Source organism: Erithacus rubecula (assembly GCF_903797595.1).
Source record: "Erithacus rubecula genome assembly, chromosome: 1".
Classification (NCBI taxonomy): domain Eukaryota; kingdom Metazoa; phylum Chordata; class Aves; order Passeriformes; family Muscicapidae; genus Erithacus; species Erithacus rubecula.
Genome location: NC_136658.1, coordinates 83,853,472 through 83,871,420, shown reverse-complemented (window position 1 = coordinate 83,871,420; position 17,949 = coordinate 83,853,472). Strand labels below are relative to the sequence as shown.

General features: G+C 39.5%; 1 protein-coding gene across 1 annotated transcript; it reads left to right on the top strand.

Moving 5' to 3' along the window:
• The first annotated feature begins 5,373 nt into the window (after nt 1–5,373).
• Nucleotides 5,374–17,545, top strand: MFSD9 (major facilitator superfamily domain containing 9). The gene is made up of 6 exons (XM_079314710.1): nt 5,374–8,031; nt 9,875–9,962; nt 11,218–11,261; nt 12,232–12,361; nt 12,758–12,967; nt 13,460–17,545. The coding sequence occupies exons 1-6, from the start codon at nt 7,450–7,452 to the stop codon at nt 14,245–14,247; spliced, it is 1,842 nt and encodes a 613-aa protein (XP_079170836.1). The 5' UTR covers nt 5,374–7,449; the 3' UTR covers nt 14,248–17,545.
• The last annotated feature ends 404 nt before the right edge of the window (nt 17,546–17,949 follow it).

Here is a 17,949-nt window from a genome sequence, read left to right as displayed (position 1 = left end):
TGGAATAGTATTTCAACTTTTGGTCAGTCCTAAAGTGGTCAGGCAGGTGTATTAGATAATTGTTGTAGGTCCCCTCCAGCAAATATTCTATTCTGTTCTGTTCAATTCTATTTTAATGTGCCCCCCCACCAAAAAAAAAAAAAAAAAAAAAGCAGGATTCAGTTCATCACTGACATGCCAAAATTTGAACAATTTCATATAAGCTAAATGTCTTTCCATCATTCTTAAGAGTGATCACACACAGTGGAGCCAGAGGGCAGAAAGCATTGGCCCAAAGTTCAAGAATTTCATACAGTGAAATTCAAAGATATAGATAGTCACAACATAAACAAAATCCATTATATGAAGTTCTTCATGATATCTATTAAAAATTCTGATGCACTAACAATATGCCACTTAGCTCATCTTAAATAATAGAACAACAGTGAACTTTTCCAGCATTAAATCAGAAGAAAAAAGAGAACTCCAGACCCCTGCCTCAGCCACTGAACCACAATTAGTAAAACAAACAACCAAAAAAAATCAAATGGCCAGTTCTAGTCATGTTGCACCTACCTGGTTTCAGGACAGAAATATGTCAGTGACTATGTGAGCCTGTTTCTGCATGAGAGTAACTTGTGAATAGCTTCACTAAAATCAGTTTGCATGGAAAGTTTCACTTAATTCAAATGACAGCTGAATTACTGCCTGTGCAGGACAAGTATTTATTTTTAATATACTATACAAGCACTGTGGTCTCAGTTTAGCATGTTCATCCTGAGAGGATGTAATTTAATTATTCTCTTTTATATTTATGGCACATTCTCTGGCAGTGTTATCTTCCAAATACTCTAACATCACCAGCATTATACCCGTCTATGTCAAGAATGAATCACAAGTCATGTTAAGACTTGTTATGTCAGCTTAAAAATTCATGTTATCCACCACTTGAATACTCAAAGAAAGTCTCAGGGCTCTTTTTCTTTAATTAAATTAAATTCTGAAGGTTCATCAATAGAAGAGATAAAGTTTCAAGGCAGAGAAAATAGGGCCAAGCTTATCAAGGCAAAACAATCATTATTCTGAATCTTAAACAAAGTCAATCCCCAACTCCTTTCAAAACTCCTAAATTTCTGCAGAAATACTGTCATTTTAAACCAAAATTACTTAGCCAAATTTATCCCTACTGTAATAACAATGAAGTAATTAAATCAGCTTTAATATTCAATCAACTTGGCTAATTAAGTCCAACATTCTTTGATTTTGTTGACTCATGGTGTGAATATTGAAGGAGCCACATAATGGGTGGATTCCAGGCTCATTTAACAAAGCTGCAGAAGTTTTTTTATTTTATTTCTGTTTATTCATCAGATAGATAGGGCTAAACTAAATCCCAAATCTGCACATTTTATTTATGTATTTAATAGCTCCAGCTTCAACACAGTATTTGAGCCCCTCCTTATACTTAAAAATAGAAAAGAAAAAAAATTCAAAAAACAATAGTAGACTGTTTGTTTTTTCCTTTTCCATCTGAAGGGAAAAAATATATTTAGGGGAAGGGGATGTTGTTTATTTGCTAGTTTGTGTCTGTGTGTGATTGAGTAAGTGTCGGGTGCGTATGTTTGGAATTGGCAGGCAGTTCCTTATCTGTGCTGGCAGATATGTCCATGATCTATAAACAGCCTTTTAGAACTGGCTGCATGTCTCACTATATACCAAGAAACAATTTCAGCAAATGTCTCACAGCTGAGTCCTTCTGAGACCTCAATGCTCATTTACTGTTCTGAACAGTAATGGGAGTACCTCACTCACTGATTCTGATCCTCATCCTGTCCATCCTCCCCAGCTGGGCAGATGTTACATATTGCACCAACACAATCACTTGTCAGCAAAGTACTAGGCAAACAGCCAGATACCTTACACAACATACCTGCACACACCTTGTCCATTAAATGTGTGCCTGGAGTTCATCTTTTAGTCTGGTCACTTCAGGTTTCCTCTACAGTCAAACGTCACTTTTACAACACAGTCTGTTTGACCTTTTTTTGGATGATCACCTCAGTGTGGTCAATGTGCAAGCAACTGTGCCCTAAAAGTACAATTACTTTGGTTGGTTGTTTGCTGGTTTGGTTTGGTTTGGTTTGTTCACTGATAAAGAGAGGGTCTGGAATAATTAGTTTGAGATATGACCACTTTATTCTTAATACTACAGTAAATCAGACCACAGATCACACAATCAAGAGCAACTGAGGTTGGAAGGGATCTTTAGAGGTTGTCTTGTCTAACCTCCCTGCTCAAGCAGGACCACCTGGAACTGATTGCCCAGGACTATGTCCAGGTGGCTTTTGAATATATCTGAGGCTGGACACTCCAGAACCACCTTGTGCAACACCTACCAGTGTTTGGCCACCTTCATAATAAAATGTGTTTCCTGATGTTCAAAGCGACCCTCCTGTGTTCCAGCTTGTCCCTACTGTCTCTGGTCCTGCCAATGAGCATCACTGAAAAGAGTCTGGCTCCATCAGTTATTTATATAAAACTCCCTTTGAACCCTCTCTTCCCCAGGCAGAATAGTCCCAGTTTTCTCAGATTTTTCTCACAGGACAGATGCTCTGGTCCCTTCATCCCTTTAGTTGTCCATCATTTGACTCCCTCCAGAGTGTTCATGTGTTTCAGAACTGGACACAGCACTCCAAGTGTGGCCTTACCAGCACTGAGTAGAGAGGAGGGAACACCTCCCTCAACTTGCTGGCAATGCTTTGCCTAGTGTGGACACCATCTACCTTTAGAGAGGGTACATGGCTGGATCAGGTAAAACCTGAGTGGAGATTGTAGGAATGTGCTGAAGTCTCCCACAAAAGGAGGAAATCAAGCCATTCTAAACACACTGAGTTATTCATTCTGCATGAGCTATAATAAGGTCACAGATGACAGTAAGAACAAAAGGGACAAAAGCAGCCCATATGTCAGCAAAAACTTCAACAGGAATTCTAATGAACCAACAAGAAAAATCTTCTTTATGAGGCATTACTACCACACATCTCTCTGTATCCAGGACCCACTCCTGCAGGAACACATGACAGACTTGCAGCCACCTGATGAGGAAAGATGTACATGCCATTTGAACCTTGCCTTATACTCTCTCTGTGTTCAGGACTTTGACACTACAAAGCATCACAGAAAGGAAGACAAAACTTTAGTATGATTGAGTGAATCACTCTGTCTCACATATCCCATTCTATATTATGTCTTGCATTAAATCTACATTAGATAAAATAGGCTAAAAGACAGCAAAGCACAATTTATTTTTAAATTGTGTCATAGCACTGAGTCAAGTAGTGATGAATCCACATCCCTGCAAGTTGGGCAAGATAACTAGAATCATTAGAAGTACAAGAACATGCATCTGAGTTCCTTTACCACATCACCATTGTGAGTGCTTTAAATTTTTTATGCAGTTATGGGAAAGCCAGGCCAATGTCATTAATGTTTTCTGCAATACTTTAAAGTCATGACAAATCACATGTGCAATTTTCCCAGAAATTAATGAGTTGCCTAATTCTAGGAGGTATTCCACAAAGTTTCCTATGAAAGTAGTTATGCATAAATAGTCAGAAATTAAAAGCTGGAGTCTTCTTCACCATTCTTGTTGCTGCCTTACATGGGTCCTTCCACAGCAGGATGCTATTCTGAATCTCACCCTGAGGCTGTAACACCTTCCATTTACTGCATAGACACTTTCTGATATACATGTATTTGGATTTCTTGAGGAAGCCTGAGGAACTAGCCTTTAGTCTTTCTGTGCCCTTCCAGCTTCTACAGAAGCTTCTAATGACCTTAAAATAAATGATTAAACAAATAAAATCATAGACTTGGTGAAGGACTGGTGGGGTTGGGGTGCAGCACAGACAGTGGGGACTGATGTGTGTGACGTAAGGGTACTCTAATTAATACAGCAGAAATGAGTCTGAGGTCAACAGCAGTCATCCCAGGCACCTTCTGCTCCAGAGAAGGATCAATAGCATATAAACCATTCCAAATATACTTCTTTGATCTGTTAAACATTATTTAAAAAAACACAAAAAGGCCTGTGGCCTTAGTTATGCTGCCATAAAAACTCCAGAAGAGAAGAAGCAGACTCAATGCCTGAAATACTTAGTTCCTTTAACGAGCAGTTTTACAAATGCTTTCTAAGACTCTCTGACATACAAACCTGATTCATTTACAGCTTTGAGGGTGGCATTAATTAAAATGTTTCTTTCCACAATCCTTAAATTTGCAGATCTTTTCAGACAGATTACACTTTAAATATCTTTAACAGCAGATTCCAAACTCAAGTTCATTTACAAGTACCTCTTAAAATGTTCTGGACCACTGGATTGTAACTTTTTCTACTTCACTCAATTTGTATATGAAAAGTTGAAATGACTGCTGAAGTTACCCTAATGATCTGAAGCAGTAAACCAGAATGAAATAAGTCATTGTTAGATCCACTAAATTTGATGACAAATTGTACATTTGGGGGTCTTGACCTTACCTATTTGAAATGCAGGAACTCAAGGATATATTCCATTTACTGGAATAAATCAGTGTAGTTGTCTTAGAGCTGTCTCACTGAAGTATTTTACAAATGTTATTAAGAATTTATAAGGTTTAAAATTTTCTCCACTATTCAAATAATGTGATCATCTTTTTCAAAAGAATTTTATTACATTTCAGATGACTTCCATCAGTGCTTTCACTATGTCAGGGCTTGGAGCACACAGAGCCACAGAGCCACAGAGCTGGCTGAGGAAGGGTAGCTGCAGACTGCCTCAACCCCTTGCTTGGCAGGTGACACCAAATATTTATAACAGATGTTTCCACTAAATGGCTGAAGATTCCTCACCCCTTCCCCTCATGAGCAAACTGAATCTCAGACATTCTCCCCCAGACTAGTTTTTCCTCCCATACATAATTTGAGGCAAGAATAGCCCAACAAGGCCCAACAAAGATAAACTGATCTCCAGCAGCCCAACACAGAAGAAATGTTCCTTCAGCCATTAAAATCTCTTTTTTTTTACCCTCTTTATTTATGCAAAATTAATATTCAGTTGGATAGCAGACCTAGACACAATGTTGCATTAGTATACAAACTGAAAAATGTAATAAAGTTCTCCTGTTTTTTTACTTCTGGTTCCTCCATTTCCTAACAAAAGATGAGCACTTTTTGGAGGACCACAAAATAGCAATAAAAAGTTAGAGTTCCTGGCTGAGTACTGTGACTATGAGGTTCATCTCAATCACAGTCACAACAGAGAGGAACACCTCCTCATGTTTTGTTTCTAGAATGATGCACTTCACACTTACTTTACTCACATATAATGAAAACAGTACTCTGATTGTGCAGTGACAGTACTCTGCATATTCTTCCTGGTTCTAGAATTGTTCACAAACCCAATAATTTTCATTCAATTACGTCCACCAGGTCACAGATAAAAGACAGAAAGAGGATCATCTAGGCATTTCTGAACACACATGCTGCTGGCCACTTCTGAGTATCATGTCCCTGTTTTTAAGAATCATCCAATAATAAGTCAAACACCTTAAAGTAAACTAAGACTACTATACTGGTAATATCATTTTAATCTACCAGCTATGTAACTCTGTTCCCAAAGATATTAGACTAGGTCTATTTTCCTTAGGACTCTGATAAATGATCTTCATTGTATTTCATTCCCTTAATTGCTAGTCAATTCCCTTATCAGTCATAAAACCACTTTATTTGAGAACATTTATCTTAAGATTTCTTTATTTGCGAGCCTTTATCCTAAATTTTGTAATTGCAATTACAGAACATGAGTGGGAACCTTGAGGCAGATGATTTCAGCTTCACTTCAAAAGTAACAGAGAGATTTGTCCATTACAATATATTAATGCCTTTTTCATATATACTACATAAATTATGTAAGCATGTAAGATGCACAGTTTAATAATATGATCAAGTTCACCAGGAAAAAAGCAGTAAGAGATCAGGTAAAGGAAGAGACACCTATGTGCTCCCTAAATGCTTCTTTTTTTTTTCCATGAACAGTTTGCATTGATGTTATAAAGTTTGGTTATTCTCTGCTTTACAATCACAGTGCATGGAGACAGCTTGAAATAACATACAAAACCTAAGGGTTTTCATTGTCAGGGAATTCAATATACCTGCCTGCAATATTTTGTCCCCATCATATTTGCCCCCATCATATTCTGATCTTCAAAACCTGAGAAAAATACAGAATAGCTAACTGGTTTCAGAGACTTATGGCAGAGACTAACACATAAAACCTTAAAAATTTCAGCTGGGCTCAGTGTTTGCATAGAAGTCAATGACCCTTAGACCCCAGGAAAAGTACCTAAACTCTTGCAAGATCTTTAATCATCCACCTCTTTAATACTTTCTTCTAAAGGATTTCCAGGCATTTTACATTTCTTCTATCAGTTAAAATGACCAAGGATAAAATTTGCACAATATTGAGCAGACAATGTAGCAGCAACTCCCAGGATGCTCCAATATTTCAGCATTTTGTCACCATTTTGTCGATTTCTGAGAAATTATGTGCAATTGATCTCTGTTAATGTTGTATCCAGAATTTTAAAAACCTCACTGAGAGAATATGTTATTTATCCAAAAGATGAATTAATAGGATATATGTTAACCCAATACAAAAACATCACAGCCACTGGGATATTAAACAACTGAGTTATTCTTCTCTGAATTCTGATAACATCTTTGTCCCTATGCAGATACTAAACTAAGTTTTGCCTAGGTATCTTATAAATAAGCTGCCTATCTAGATATATGTCTTTCTTTACAGTTTTGGTGTTTTGGAGTTTTTTCAGCTTAATTTTTAATAATCATAAGGAAAACTACATTCCCCTCTCCTTTTCTTTTTTGTGACCTAAATATGCAAAATCCTCAACCCTGTGACACTTATTTCTTCTGAAAACAGGAAGATAGAACTGAAGTTATGCTATTATCAGTTATTGAATGATATTTCTCAAAGTTTGTAACTCATGCTAACTTTTAAAAGTCATCAACATTTTCCAAAGGTTTCTTCTTACTGATAACTAAAAACAAGTTAAAGCATCTCCTCTCCCCTTGTGCATTTTAAAAAATATTTTAAAATGCAGCAGTTTTACTGATCCCTGGCCACGCAACTATATAAAAGAGTGCCTCTGACTCTGACATAAAGTTGGGTAGTCACATGTTGCATGTGACAATGGTTTCCACCGGTGCATCAGAACGATTTGTGAAGTTCCACTGCTTTGGACGCAAATGCATTATAACATACGGGCTGTCAACAATCCCAGCTACCCATGACTTTTAACAAAAACACAGAATAGCGGTGAATGTGCTAAGCAGAAGGAGGGACGCCCTTCTTCCTCGGCTCAGTACCATCCTAAGCCATGTAACAAGAAAGGAAAACTGCTGCCATAAACTCGATGCAGGCACCGAGCCGAGATGCCCGAGGAGCGGCAGCAGCGCTGGGACACGGCCGCTCTCCACACGGACAGGTAGGATCGGAGGTGCAGGGGCCAAAAAGGCACCTTTCTACAGCAACCACGAGAACTGTGCAGGAGACCCAGTACCGTGCTCCTACGGCATATTTGTTTCCAAAGCCCCTCGGCTCCACCTGGCTCTTCCTGCCTTCCCCAGAGCCTCAGGACCGGAGGGGACGGGTTGCAAAATTTTCCTTGCGTACAAACACGCAAGAGTCAGGAAGGGCAAAGTCCTACGGAGGTGCGTGTGGGAGGGTGCGGGCAGGAATCCCGCGGGCGGCAGGGAGCCTCGCTCTTCCCCGTCTCGGCCCGAAGAGGAGGGCACAGCGGCCGCCGCGCCGAAGGAAGCGGCGCCGCGCTCCCCGCCCCGGCTCGGTTTCCGCCGCGCCGCGGGCACTGCGCAGGCCCGGCCGCATGGCCGAGGGCGAGCGGCAGCGGGAGCAGGGCGGCGGAGGCCGCGGGGCCGCGCCGGGCCCGGCCGCGCCCGCCCGCTTCGTGCGGAGCCTCTACGCCGTGGGATTCCTGGTAAGCGCGGCCCTGGGGCCCGGCCCGCCCGGCAGCGGCAATCGCCGCTGTCCGGGCCGAGGCTGCCGCGGTCCGGGCTGCAGCTGCTCCGTGGCAGCGCCAGGGCTCGTAGCGCGGCTGGTGTGGCGGCTGTGCCCTGCACACAGCCACGCACTTGGCTACACAGGCCGGATTTTTATCCTCTGAATGCCGTGGAACGGCGCAGCACCGGAAAGCTGAGTCTTGCCCTGGTGCTTATAAGATAACTGCTCCCTGTGTCCTTGAAATACCCGTCGTTCCTGTAAATTTACCCAAAAAACCCCTAAAAATATGTTTTTCGGGAAAAGAATTAAAAGTTCATGTTCTGTTCATAAAGGCTCATTCCTGAGCCTTAGGAAAATGCCTTTTAATTAATTTGAAATTAAAAGCGGTGATTTGGAAAATGACTGCAGAATGAGTACGAGTTTGCACTGTGAAATGTCCAGATGCTGTCTTACCTGCTTTTGGGTTGGGCCATAGAAACAACCCAGTTGGTTTGTGTCCTGGAGCAAGTATCCCAGGGAAACGTGCATTAGAACTTTGCTCCTTTTAACTGATTTTTAAAGACTATAGTTCTCCAGCCTTGAAATAGCTTGTTGACACTGAGCTGGAGCACGCAAGAAAATCAGTCAAGTGAGTGTCTTTTTAAGAGGCTATGGTGATGCAAACTTCCTGTAGCCAGACAAATAAATACAGCATAACTATCACTCCACAAAAGGAATTAAACGGGGAATAAGACCTAACTATCCATCAGAGGGTAGTGGTTAATGTGTCTTGCTCTGCCTGCATGCCTGTGACAGTCCAGTACTGCCAGAGTAGAGTCTGAGGCTGGTACTTTTTAATGTCTCCGTTGAGGTCACTGAACATCCCTTCAGGTTCACAGATGACACCTAAGATTGTCTGATTACTGAAGATGTTTGTAATTGCTGTGCTCTGTTTGTTCATGCTAATGTATTTAATGATTCTAACCTTGTAAGCCTCAATTTCAAGCATCAAAAAATAATTAATGACGGACTGTGAGAATTCACTTAGTGGCACACTTTGTTACAGTTAATCAGTCATTCTTTGAGGTAGTCCAGTTCAGTTCAAGCAGTCAGTGATGAAAGGTGATCTTGCTCCAATAGATCTCCAAGGGACACTGGATGCTGTGCCAGACTGTAGTAGTACTGAAAGAACTACTGGCTCAATGTGATGAGCTTAGCAAAAAGTAATAAAGCAAGAGGAACAAGCAGGAGATCCTTGTACTTCTCCGGATGGACAGTGTCCTTTACCCTCCTCTTACAAAACATTTTTCAATTATGCTTTGCCTTTCTTTTCTTTTAAGTTTCTGTCTTGTCACGTTTCTTAAGCTATACACAAAGGCAGTCTGCAAGTAGGTTTAGATCTATTGCAGCTTCTTCCCCATTGTGGTTGGGTTAAAATACCATTTTTTAAAATACATGTTCTTCGTGCAAATAAAAAGTATTTATAGGTGGTTGAAATTAGACCACTTTGAATTTAAGCACTGATACGAAGTGCTTTTCTTGTTAAACAGATGAAGTTTAATATATATTAAAATAATATTTAAATATATATATCTTCAGAAAGATTGTATTTAGAGTGGGGGGAAAGAGTTGATGTTTTCATAAGTTTAACTCCTCTTTGAGGCAATCATTTATCTTTTAGTTTATGAGTTTTGTAATATGAACAATTTTCTTTTAACCTTGTGTTGATATGGTGATAATTTACTTTTTTTTAAATTTATTTTCCTAATGTTGACTGTTACTGAACCGGTTTGCTGTTACCTTTGTAAAAGTTACTAAAACTTTTCCTGCCTTCTTTTCAGGACTTATTTGGGGTGAGCATGGTTGTTCCTTTAATGAATCTTCATATCAAATCTCTAGGAGCAAGTCATACAGTTGCTGGAATCATAGGTGAGTTGCAGTACTTGATTTATGAAAGAGTGAGATAAGGCCTGGCTATTGCCTTACTGCAGGTTGGCCATTTAACATTATTCTTCCTTGCTAATAGCATAATCAAAAGTAAAGAATTTCCAAGTAAAACTCTAAGGGCAGCCTTATTATGTTAGACCCAGACACCTGTCCACATTTATGCACTGACAGTAGCCAAAGTCATGTGCTTGGGAAAGAGCACAATTGGAAAGAACAAGGAAGTCTTGCAGTAGCATTTGTACAGCTACTTTTCCAGCATCCAAGAGTTCACAGCTTAGCAATTTAGGGAGCCAGAGGTGTTGCTTGTAGTTCTATTGTTATTTACACTTTGTAAACAGTCCTTCTGCAGCTGGTTCTCCAAAGCTTTCCAATGTCCATGATTGCTCCCAGTTTGATTAAAATTTTTACAGCTGTTTTGGCAAAATATTTATTCACTTTTAGGAGTGTTTACAAATAAATGCTGAAGATCTGGAATTTTATCTCGAAGTATTTAGTGCTAACATAAGTTCTGTGGCTTTAAAGTATCTTTTGTGGTATTGTTTATGGTTTGGAGTGTTACAATATATTCTTTATTCCCAGACATGGGAGCTGTTACTCAGTTTTATTATTTTGCTTTTTTATTAACACTTTGTATGAAATAATACTGCTTCTACACTTAGTTGACAATATTATTTTCAGCAGCTATTAGTCAGAAATATGTTTTCATTTCAACAGTCTGCTTTGATTTTTAACATTAGAAAAAAATAGGTTTGAGGTGTATTCTTACAAGTGAAGGAGTCTGGCAGATGTTTCTCTCTGCTTCTTTTTGTTCCTTTTTTCTGTTACTAAATGCTGCTAAACTCCTAGCCTCCAAAATGAGAAAATAGGGTCCATGTTTTCTTCAGGGCTTCTGTGGTGGCTTGTAATAGACTGAGGCACCAAGTGGAAAGGCCTTTCCAGTAGAGAAATTCTCTTCTGATTCTGAGAAAGCAATTATAAAAGCCAAGATCTGTTTTGTTTAATATACCATACAAAGCAATGTCATTTTACCTTACATAGTTTTACAACATTTCAGCGTTTTTTTCTTTTTATTTTGTCATTCCCTGAAACTGTTTCCTTTATTAAATGCTGAACTCCTCCTTCTTCCCAGTCTTCTAGTAAACTATTTCCATAATTCCCCATTTTTCATCATTTAAAATTCTTTGCAGTTTTCATTAAAATAGCTTAATTTTTAACATTGGTATTTTATTTGTTTTAGGATCTCTCTATGGTGTAATGCAGCTATTTTCCAGCACATTTGTGGTGAGTTCTAGCACTGTGCTCCACAACATATTGGTATTTCCATAGATTATAGAGGGAAAAAGGGTGGGGTTAATAATAGCATTTCTTGGCATTTTGAAAATGCATAAAGTGTTTATATAAGCATTTTGGTTGAAGAAATCAATTTTCAGTTTGCAGGAGAAAAAGCAGTTTTGTTTATGGGAAATTGGCAGGTTTTTCAGACCCAATCAATCTCAATCAATCAGTGCATCTTTGCTGTTTGTTTGGTTTTGTTTTCTATTAGCTATAGATTTTTTTATATCCTAATATTACCCTGGTACTAGTTTTCTAGTTTTGAAGAGAACATGTTAGGAGAATGTCTCATAAAATAACTGTTTCAGGGTTTGTTATGCAGGATACCTGGAATAATTTCCTGCTATAATTTTGTGGCATTTTTCTTGGAAGTGCAAGACCATTGTCTCCTTCCTTAAAAAACTATTCCTAGTGGGAATCAAGCTGATTTATAAGCCTGATAAATGCAAGTTTTCTGTTTGCTCTCTGCAAACTACTTCTTACCTGTCTCTGCTCAGATGACAAATTCTTCATAGCCAAGATCATTGCTTTTAGGATGTTCAGCAAGTGTCTAATACAAAGCAGCCTGAGTGAAGGAAGCAAATATTTGTGGTTGGTTATGGTAAGATTTTCAGAAGGCTTCTACTGGTAGTATTTTGTGGTATTTATTGCAGGACTGTATTTTTGAAAGGGAAATTTTTTTGCTCTATACACAACATTAAATGGAATCATAGTTTTGACAGGTAGCCTGCCTGCAGGGCAGAACTCTGCTTGTGACTTCCAGATTTTGAGCACTTAGGAATGCTGTGTAATAAGCTTGTTAGGTTTTCATTGACAGTCCCTTGATCTCTTTTCTCAATTTAATGTAGAAGTACTGGTTGATCACTGCACATAGCTTAGTGTTATAAAAAGCTAATCTTTCTTTCCTGCTTTGTGAAAGGGCTGCTGGAGTGACATAGTAGGAAGGCGGTATTCCCTGCTTGCTTGTATTCTCCTCAGTGCACTGGGTTACTTCCTTCTTGGAAATTCCACCACAGTGTTCCTGTTTGCTCTTTCTAGAGTCCCTGTAGGTGAGTAAACACTTGGCATTTTGCAGTTTAAATTCTGTGTAGTCTTAGCTTGAGAATTACTATGGCAGAAATCATGGTATATGGATGGCTGCACAGCATCATCACCCAGTAGCAACAACTGAACCTTAGTATTGGAAAAGTCTCTACAAATCAAGAATTCTCACTATTATTTTCCTGAAAATGATCTGAAATATTGAGGTTTAACCCGCCAGACATCTAAACCCCACAAAGCTGCTTACTCTAGCTCTAAAGAATATGTGAATATTGGAATTCTAAAATTATGAATCATACAAATTTGGACCATAGTTAGTTGGGACAGCTTCTGTCTTTTTTTTTTTTTTTTTTTTTTTTGACCAAGAAGTGCATGTTTATTGATTTGTTTACATTTTGTTGCAGGTGTTTTCAAACACACACTTTCCATCTCTAAAGCCCTGCTGTCTGACCTGGTTTTGGAGAGGGATCGCCCTTTAGTAATGGGGCGCTTCAATGCAGCCTCCAGCGTGGGCTTCATTCTGGGGCCTGTTGTTGGGGGCTACCTTGCAGAGTTTGAAGGTGGCTTTTACCAAACATCCTTCATCTGTGCCTCTATCTTCCTTCTGAATGGTGGTAAGTTGTATGCCATATTTTGCATCTTGGGTCCCTTCATTCCTCATTTTCCCCTTTTAAGCCATCTGTAATACCTTGAATTCATTGTGTGTTTATCATCTATGGCATAAATATTTTGTATGCCAGTACTACTGTTTGAAGGGGGAGAATTTTAAAACAGTTTCCTTCCAGGTGCTTTGCCTTTTGTTTTGTCTATATCTCTTACATTCAGACACCAATGGGAGTTTTTGATGTGCCCAAAGATAAAAACTAGAAATCAGAATTTTGACTTTAGCCATTGGATTTGTTTATATGGTATGAGTGTAGCATTTCAGTGCTTTCCTTTCTTGCTTTCACTGCATTTAAAATTGAACTGATACTATGAATAATGCTGGACTTAATATTTGCAATGAATTGTTGAAGTATTTTTTTAAATTGTCACAATCAAATTAATGTCTTCCAGGTAAAGTTGATGCAATTGAATGAAATAAATTGATTTCTTGATCTATATAGGTCTTGTCTGGATGTTACCCTGGAGTGAAGAAAAGGCTAGGAACAGGAACCATTACAAAGACAAAGGAACAAATAATTGCTCAGCAAAATCAAATCATGACCTTCACTTGAAATCAGCAAGTAGTAGAGCTGTGACAAACAGTAATTTTTTCCAGTCTCCATGGATCCAAGTTGCAACAGTGCTGAAGAAGATTAAAGGAATTGCATGCTCTAATTTGTGGGATGTATTCTTAGTGCGGTTCCTGATGTCAGTTGCTATACTGCTGTACTACAGTAATTTTACTCTGGCCTTGGAGGAGAGATTTGAGGTGAAACCCTTGTTTGCTGGATACCTCATGAGCTATAGCAGTGCACTGGGAGTCCTGGCTGGTTGTCTGCTCGGGCCAATAGCAAGACTCTATGGGCACAACACTTACAGACTTTTGTTGCACTCCAGCACTTTTACCTGCACGCTGATTCTCCTGTATGCCTCAGCACCGAGCATATGGATGGTCATTCTGTCCTCCACGTTCTTGGCCTTCTCCACTACCATAGGGCGTACGTGTATCCTTGATCTGGAGCTGACTGTGGGTGGGAGTGAGGCCAGTGGCACACTCCTAGGAGTTGGACAGTCAGTGACATCAGTGGGACGTATTATTGCCCCTCTCCTTTCTGGAATTGCTCAGGAGTTCAGTCCTTGTGGCCCTCCAAGTCTAGCTGTGGGACTAGCTCTGCTTGCTATTGTGATAATGAATGCAAACAAACAAAAATACCGTAGTCATGGAAGTGAGAAGTTAAAAAATCACTAGTCACAATTTTGGATTGCAGATGTATCTTCACCTGCCAGGGTTGTACAGTAATTACGTGATTTTTAAAGACAGCACATTATATTCCCGTGGAAGCAAGTATATATATGTATTTCTGCTGCAGGGATGTTAAGTCTAGATGGATATTATTCTAACAGGGACCACTAGGACATTTCTAAGAGCAGCAGATGTTCCTGTATTGCACTGACTGTGATTTTTTTAAATGGATTTTCGACGTTTATGGAGGGGGAAAAAAGAATATTGGGAAATGCACAAATCCTGCTTGTAGTTCATTTTTGAAACAGTGTTTTGACTGAAAGATTGTTAAAAAAGGATGAATGAAAGGTGAATTTTTGTTATTTAATCAGAAGGAGAATTTCAATATGTTTGGCCTTAATTTCTTATGCTATGGTCTGTTTCCTTTTGTCTGTTATGGCAGTAGCTTATATAACAGGATGTTTGCTTATGTGATTTTTGTGCAGCATATTTTGTCTACAAAACTTTCTGCAGACCATGGTTAGGCACTTTGGGGTAATCATGAACCCCCTGCTGATTCCTGGTCTTTCCCAAGGAACAGAATTGGGTATATAATAACTTCATGCTAGAAGACCTAATCTTAGAATAATACAAGGCCCTTCAGACTGAAACTGAGGCTGAATTTAAGTTGTATTGAAATTTGAACTGGTGGCTTCTGTTTAGTAATAACTTCTACTGAGGAACTTTGTCATAATTTCTTTATTTATATTTCCTGTGCAATATTTCTACCTTCATTTTAAAAATAAATTACCTTCTCTCAAATTACTGTAAACGTGTGAGCATCTAAGTTCATGGATCTGGATTAATGTATCCTGTCTCATCTCAGGCATAAGTGACATTTCAGTGACAAGAGAAATATGGTTTTGTTGGTATTTTAGTCCTCATTTGTGTGCATGGCTTAACTGAAGAGAGGTTACTCTCAGAGCTGTACAGAGTTGGAGCACTGCTGTGCTATTTACTGTTCAGGCTTATTATGTGCCAGTCACTATTATTGTATTTCATATGAAACATGGAAAATATGTGTTTTGCTCTGATAATGTTCTCTCTGATCTTTGTTATATTGCTTGATAAAGTAAAGGTCAACTATGTAAGTGTTTGTTTGGGGGGGTTTGTGCAATTTAGTCAGCTCCCTGAACACATCAGTGCAAACATTCTTCCTGCTTCAGGTGAGTCATGGATTGTGCTTGCATTTTTTATTTTCATCTTCTTTACCTTTTCCTCTGCCTAGCATTCAAATATTTTTGAAACCTCAGTGATTCCAATGGCAGCACCATAGGAATTCATATATGGAACTCTGAATTGTTTTATTTACTGACATAATCAGTGTCTTATTCCTGCTGTGATTTCACTGCATATCCTCAGAGTTCTTTATTGCAGTAATACGTGTTTCATTTCTCCCAGGGAACTTGAGGCATTTTCAAGTCTCTATCTTCTCTTGCCTTTCTTGGTAGATGCCCAAAATATTACTACTCTATATTTCCTATTTTCTTTCTTTCCATCTTTAAAATTGTGTTTTTTAAATTTACCTAAAACCACCCTTCTGTAAGTAGGGGAATCTTCTTACACATCTCTAACAAGGGATTAAGGAAAAGGGTTGGAAAAAAGCTTCAAAAATTAACATATATTAATTATTTAGTAGTTTTTCTAATATTTGTTCATTATATGACATAGCATAACATTTACCCTTCTGAATTGTTGCACTGATTTAATCTGACTTCTGTGAATACCTGTCCTAATACATATCCCACTGAATACTGGTTATTGAAGCCTCATGATCTGTGGAAGCCTGTGGTCTTGGGGACATGTTGCAACATATTTTACAGAAGTTTTTTACTTGTAGGCCAAAATGATTCCTGAAGTGCCACAGAAATATTTCTGTACATGTACAGAAAAATTTCACTTTTTTTTTTTTTTTTTTTTTTTCTTTAAGGACTAGAAATAAAATGAAGTGACATTCCATATGTATCATTATGTCACTGTGGTTTTTTTCCCATCTTCCTCTGCTGAAGCTACAGCACAAAATAGAAGTGTTTTAAGTCAATATGAAGTGTGGATGCTTTATTTTTTTTTTTCTCAAGCAGTGATTAAAATCATTTGAACCTGTCTGCATTTCTCATAAAGGGCACAGGAACCAAGGATTCAACCAAGAAGTGGCTTGACATTGACTGAAAAAGAAGAAATAAAACTGAGAACTCTGCAATTTCGAGATGAATTCTTAAAGCTACTGTTCCTTGTGCCTGGAGGTGACATTTGCAGCCCTTGTGTTGCCTCATAGTTGCTATGACCATGCTGAAGGTCAGACAGTGAAAATTCAATGACCTTCCTGCAGAAACAGAGATGTGATTCCCCATTTTAAGTTGAGGGAGGAGCAGTTGCAGCTAATTTTGGCTACAGTCTAGTGGGCAAACTGCTGAATTACTCAGCTGTTTCTTGAATCCATTTGTAGGTCCTCCTGTAGAAGACTGTAACAAACCAGATCTGAGTATGGACAAAAGGGAAACAATTTCTGCCAGCAAACCACTGCAAATTAAGATTTTTCTCTTGCTTGCTGTTACTTTATTTTGGGTTGGTTTTGGGCCTGTAGGAGGGGTTGGGTTTTGGTTTGGTTGGTTTCTTTGGTCTTTGCCCTTCAAAATTTTCCCTTTGGTAAGTGACTTTTCTGATACTTTTGATCGTTCATGTTGAAGAGGCTGTGTATACATAATGATTTTGTTGCTTTTAAATTATGAAGAAAAGGTAAGATTTTTTTTTTTTTTTTCCTGTTGGGGTAGGCTGTGTGCTTTTAAAGACATCCTTTATAAACATACCAGTTGAGGGAGGGGGGATTGATCCTCGCTGGACACCAGGTACCCACCAAAGCCACTTCCCTCTGGAACTGGACAGGGGAGAGGAGAGAAAATACAAAGAAAATACAACAAAAGACTCATGAGTTAAGAGCAGGGAGAGATCACTCACGGATTACTGTCATAAGAAAAATAGACTCAGCTTGGGGAAATAATTGAATTTATTACCAATCAAAATTAGAGCAGGATAATGAAAAATCTTAAAAACAACTTCCTGCAAGCCCTCCCTCCTTCCCAGGCTCTACTTTCTCCCCAGCTGCAGAGGGAGATAAGAAGTCAGATGTTTGGTTTGTCACACTTTGTTTCTGCTCAGAGAAGAGTCCCTCCCCTGCTCCAGCATGGCATTCCTCCCACAGGAGATAGTTCTCCACAGACTTCTACCATGTGAGCCCTTCCCCTGGGCAACAGTTCTTCACCAGCCACTCCAGCAGGAGCAGGCTGCTCCAGTGTGAGTTCCAGAGACCCACAGGTCCTGCCAGGACCCTGCTCCACTGTGGGCTCCTCTCTCCATGGGTCACAGGTCCTGCCAGGACCCTGTTCCACTGTGGGCTCCTCTCTCCATGGGTGCACAGGTCCTGCCAGAACCCTGCTCCCATGTGGGCTCCTCTCTCCATGGGTCACAGGTCCTGCCAGGACCCTGCTCCCATGTGAGCTTCCCATGGGTCACAGCCTCCTTTGGCATCCACCTGCTGTGACAGGGGGTCATTCACAGGCTCCAGGTGGATCTCTGCTCCTGTGGAGCTCCAAGGGGCACAGCTGCCTCACCATGGTCTGCAGCACAGCCTGCAGGGGCATCTCTGCTCCTGAGCCAGGGGCACTTCCTTAG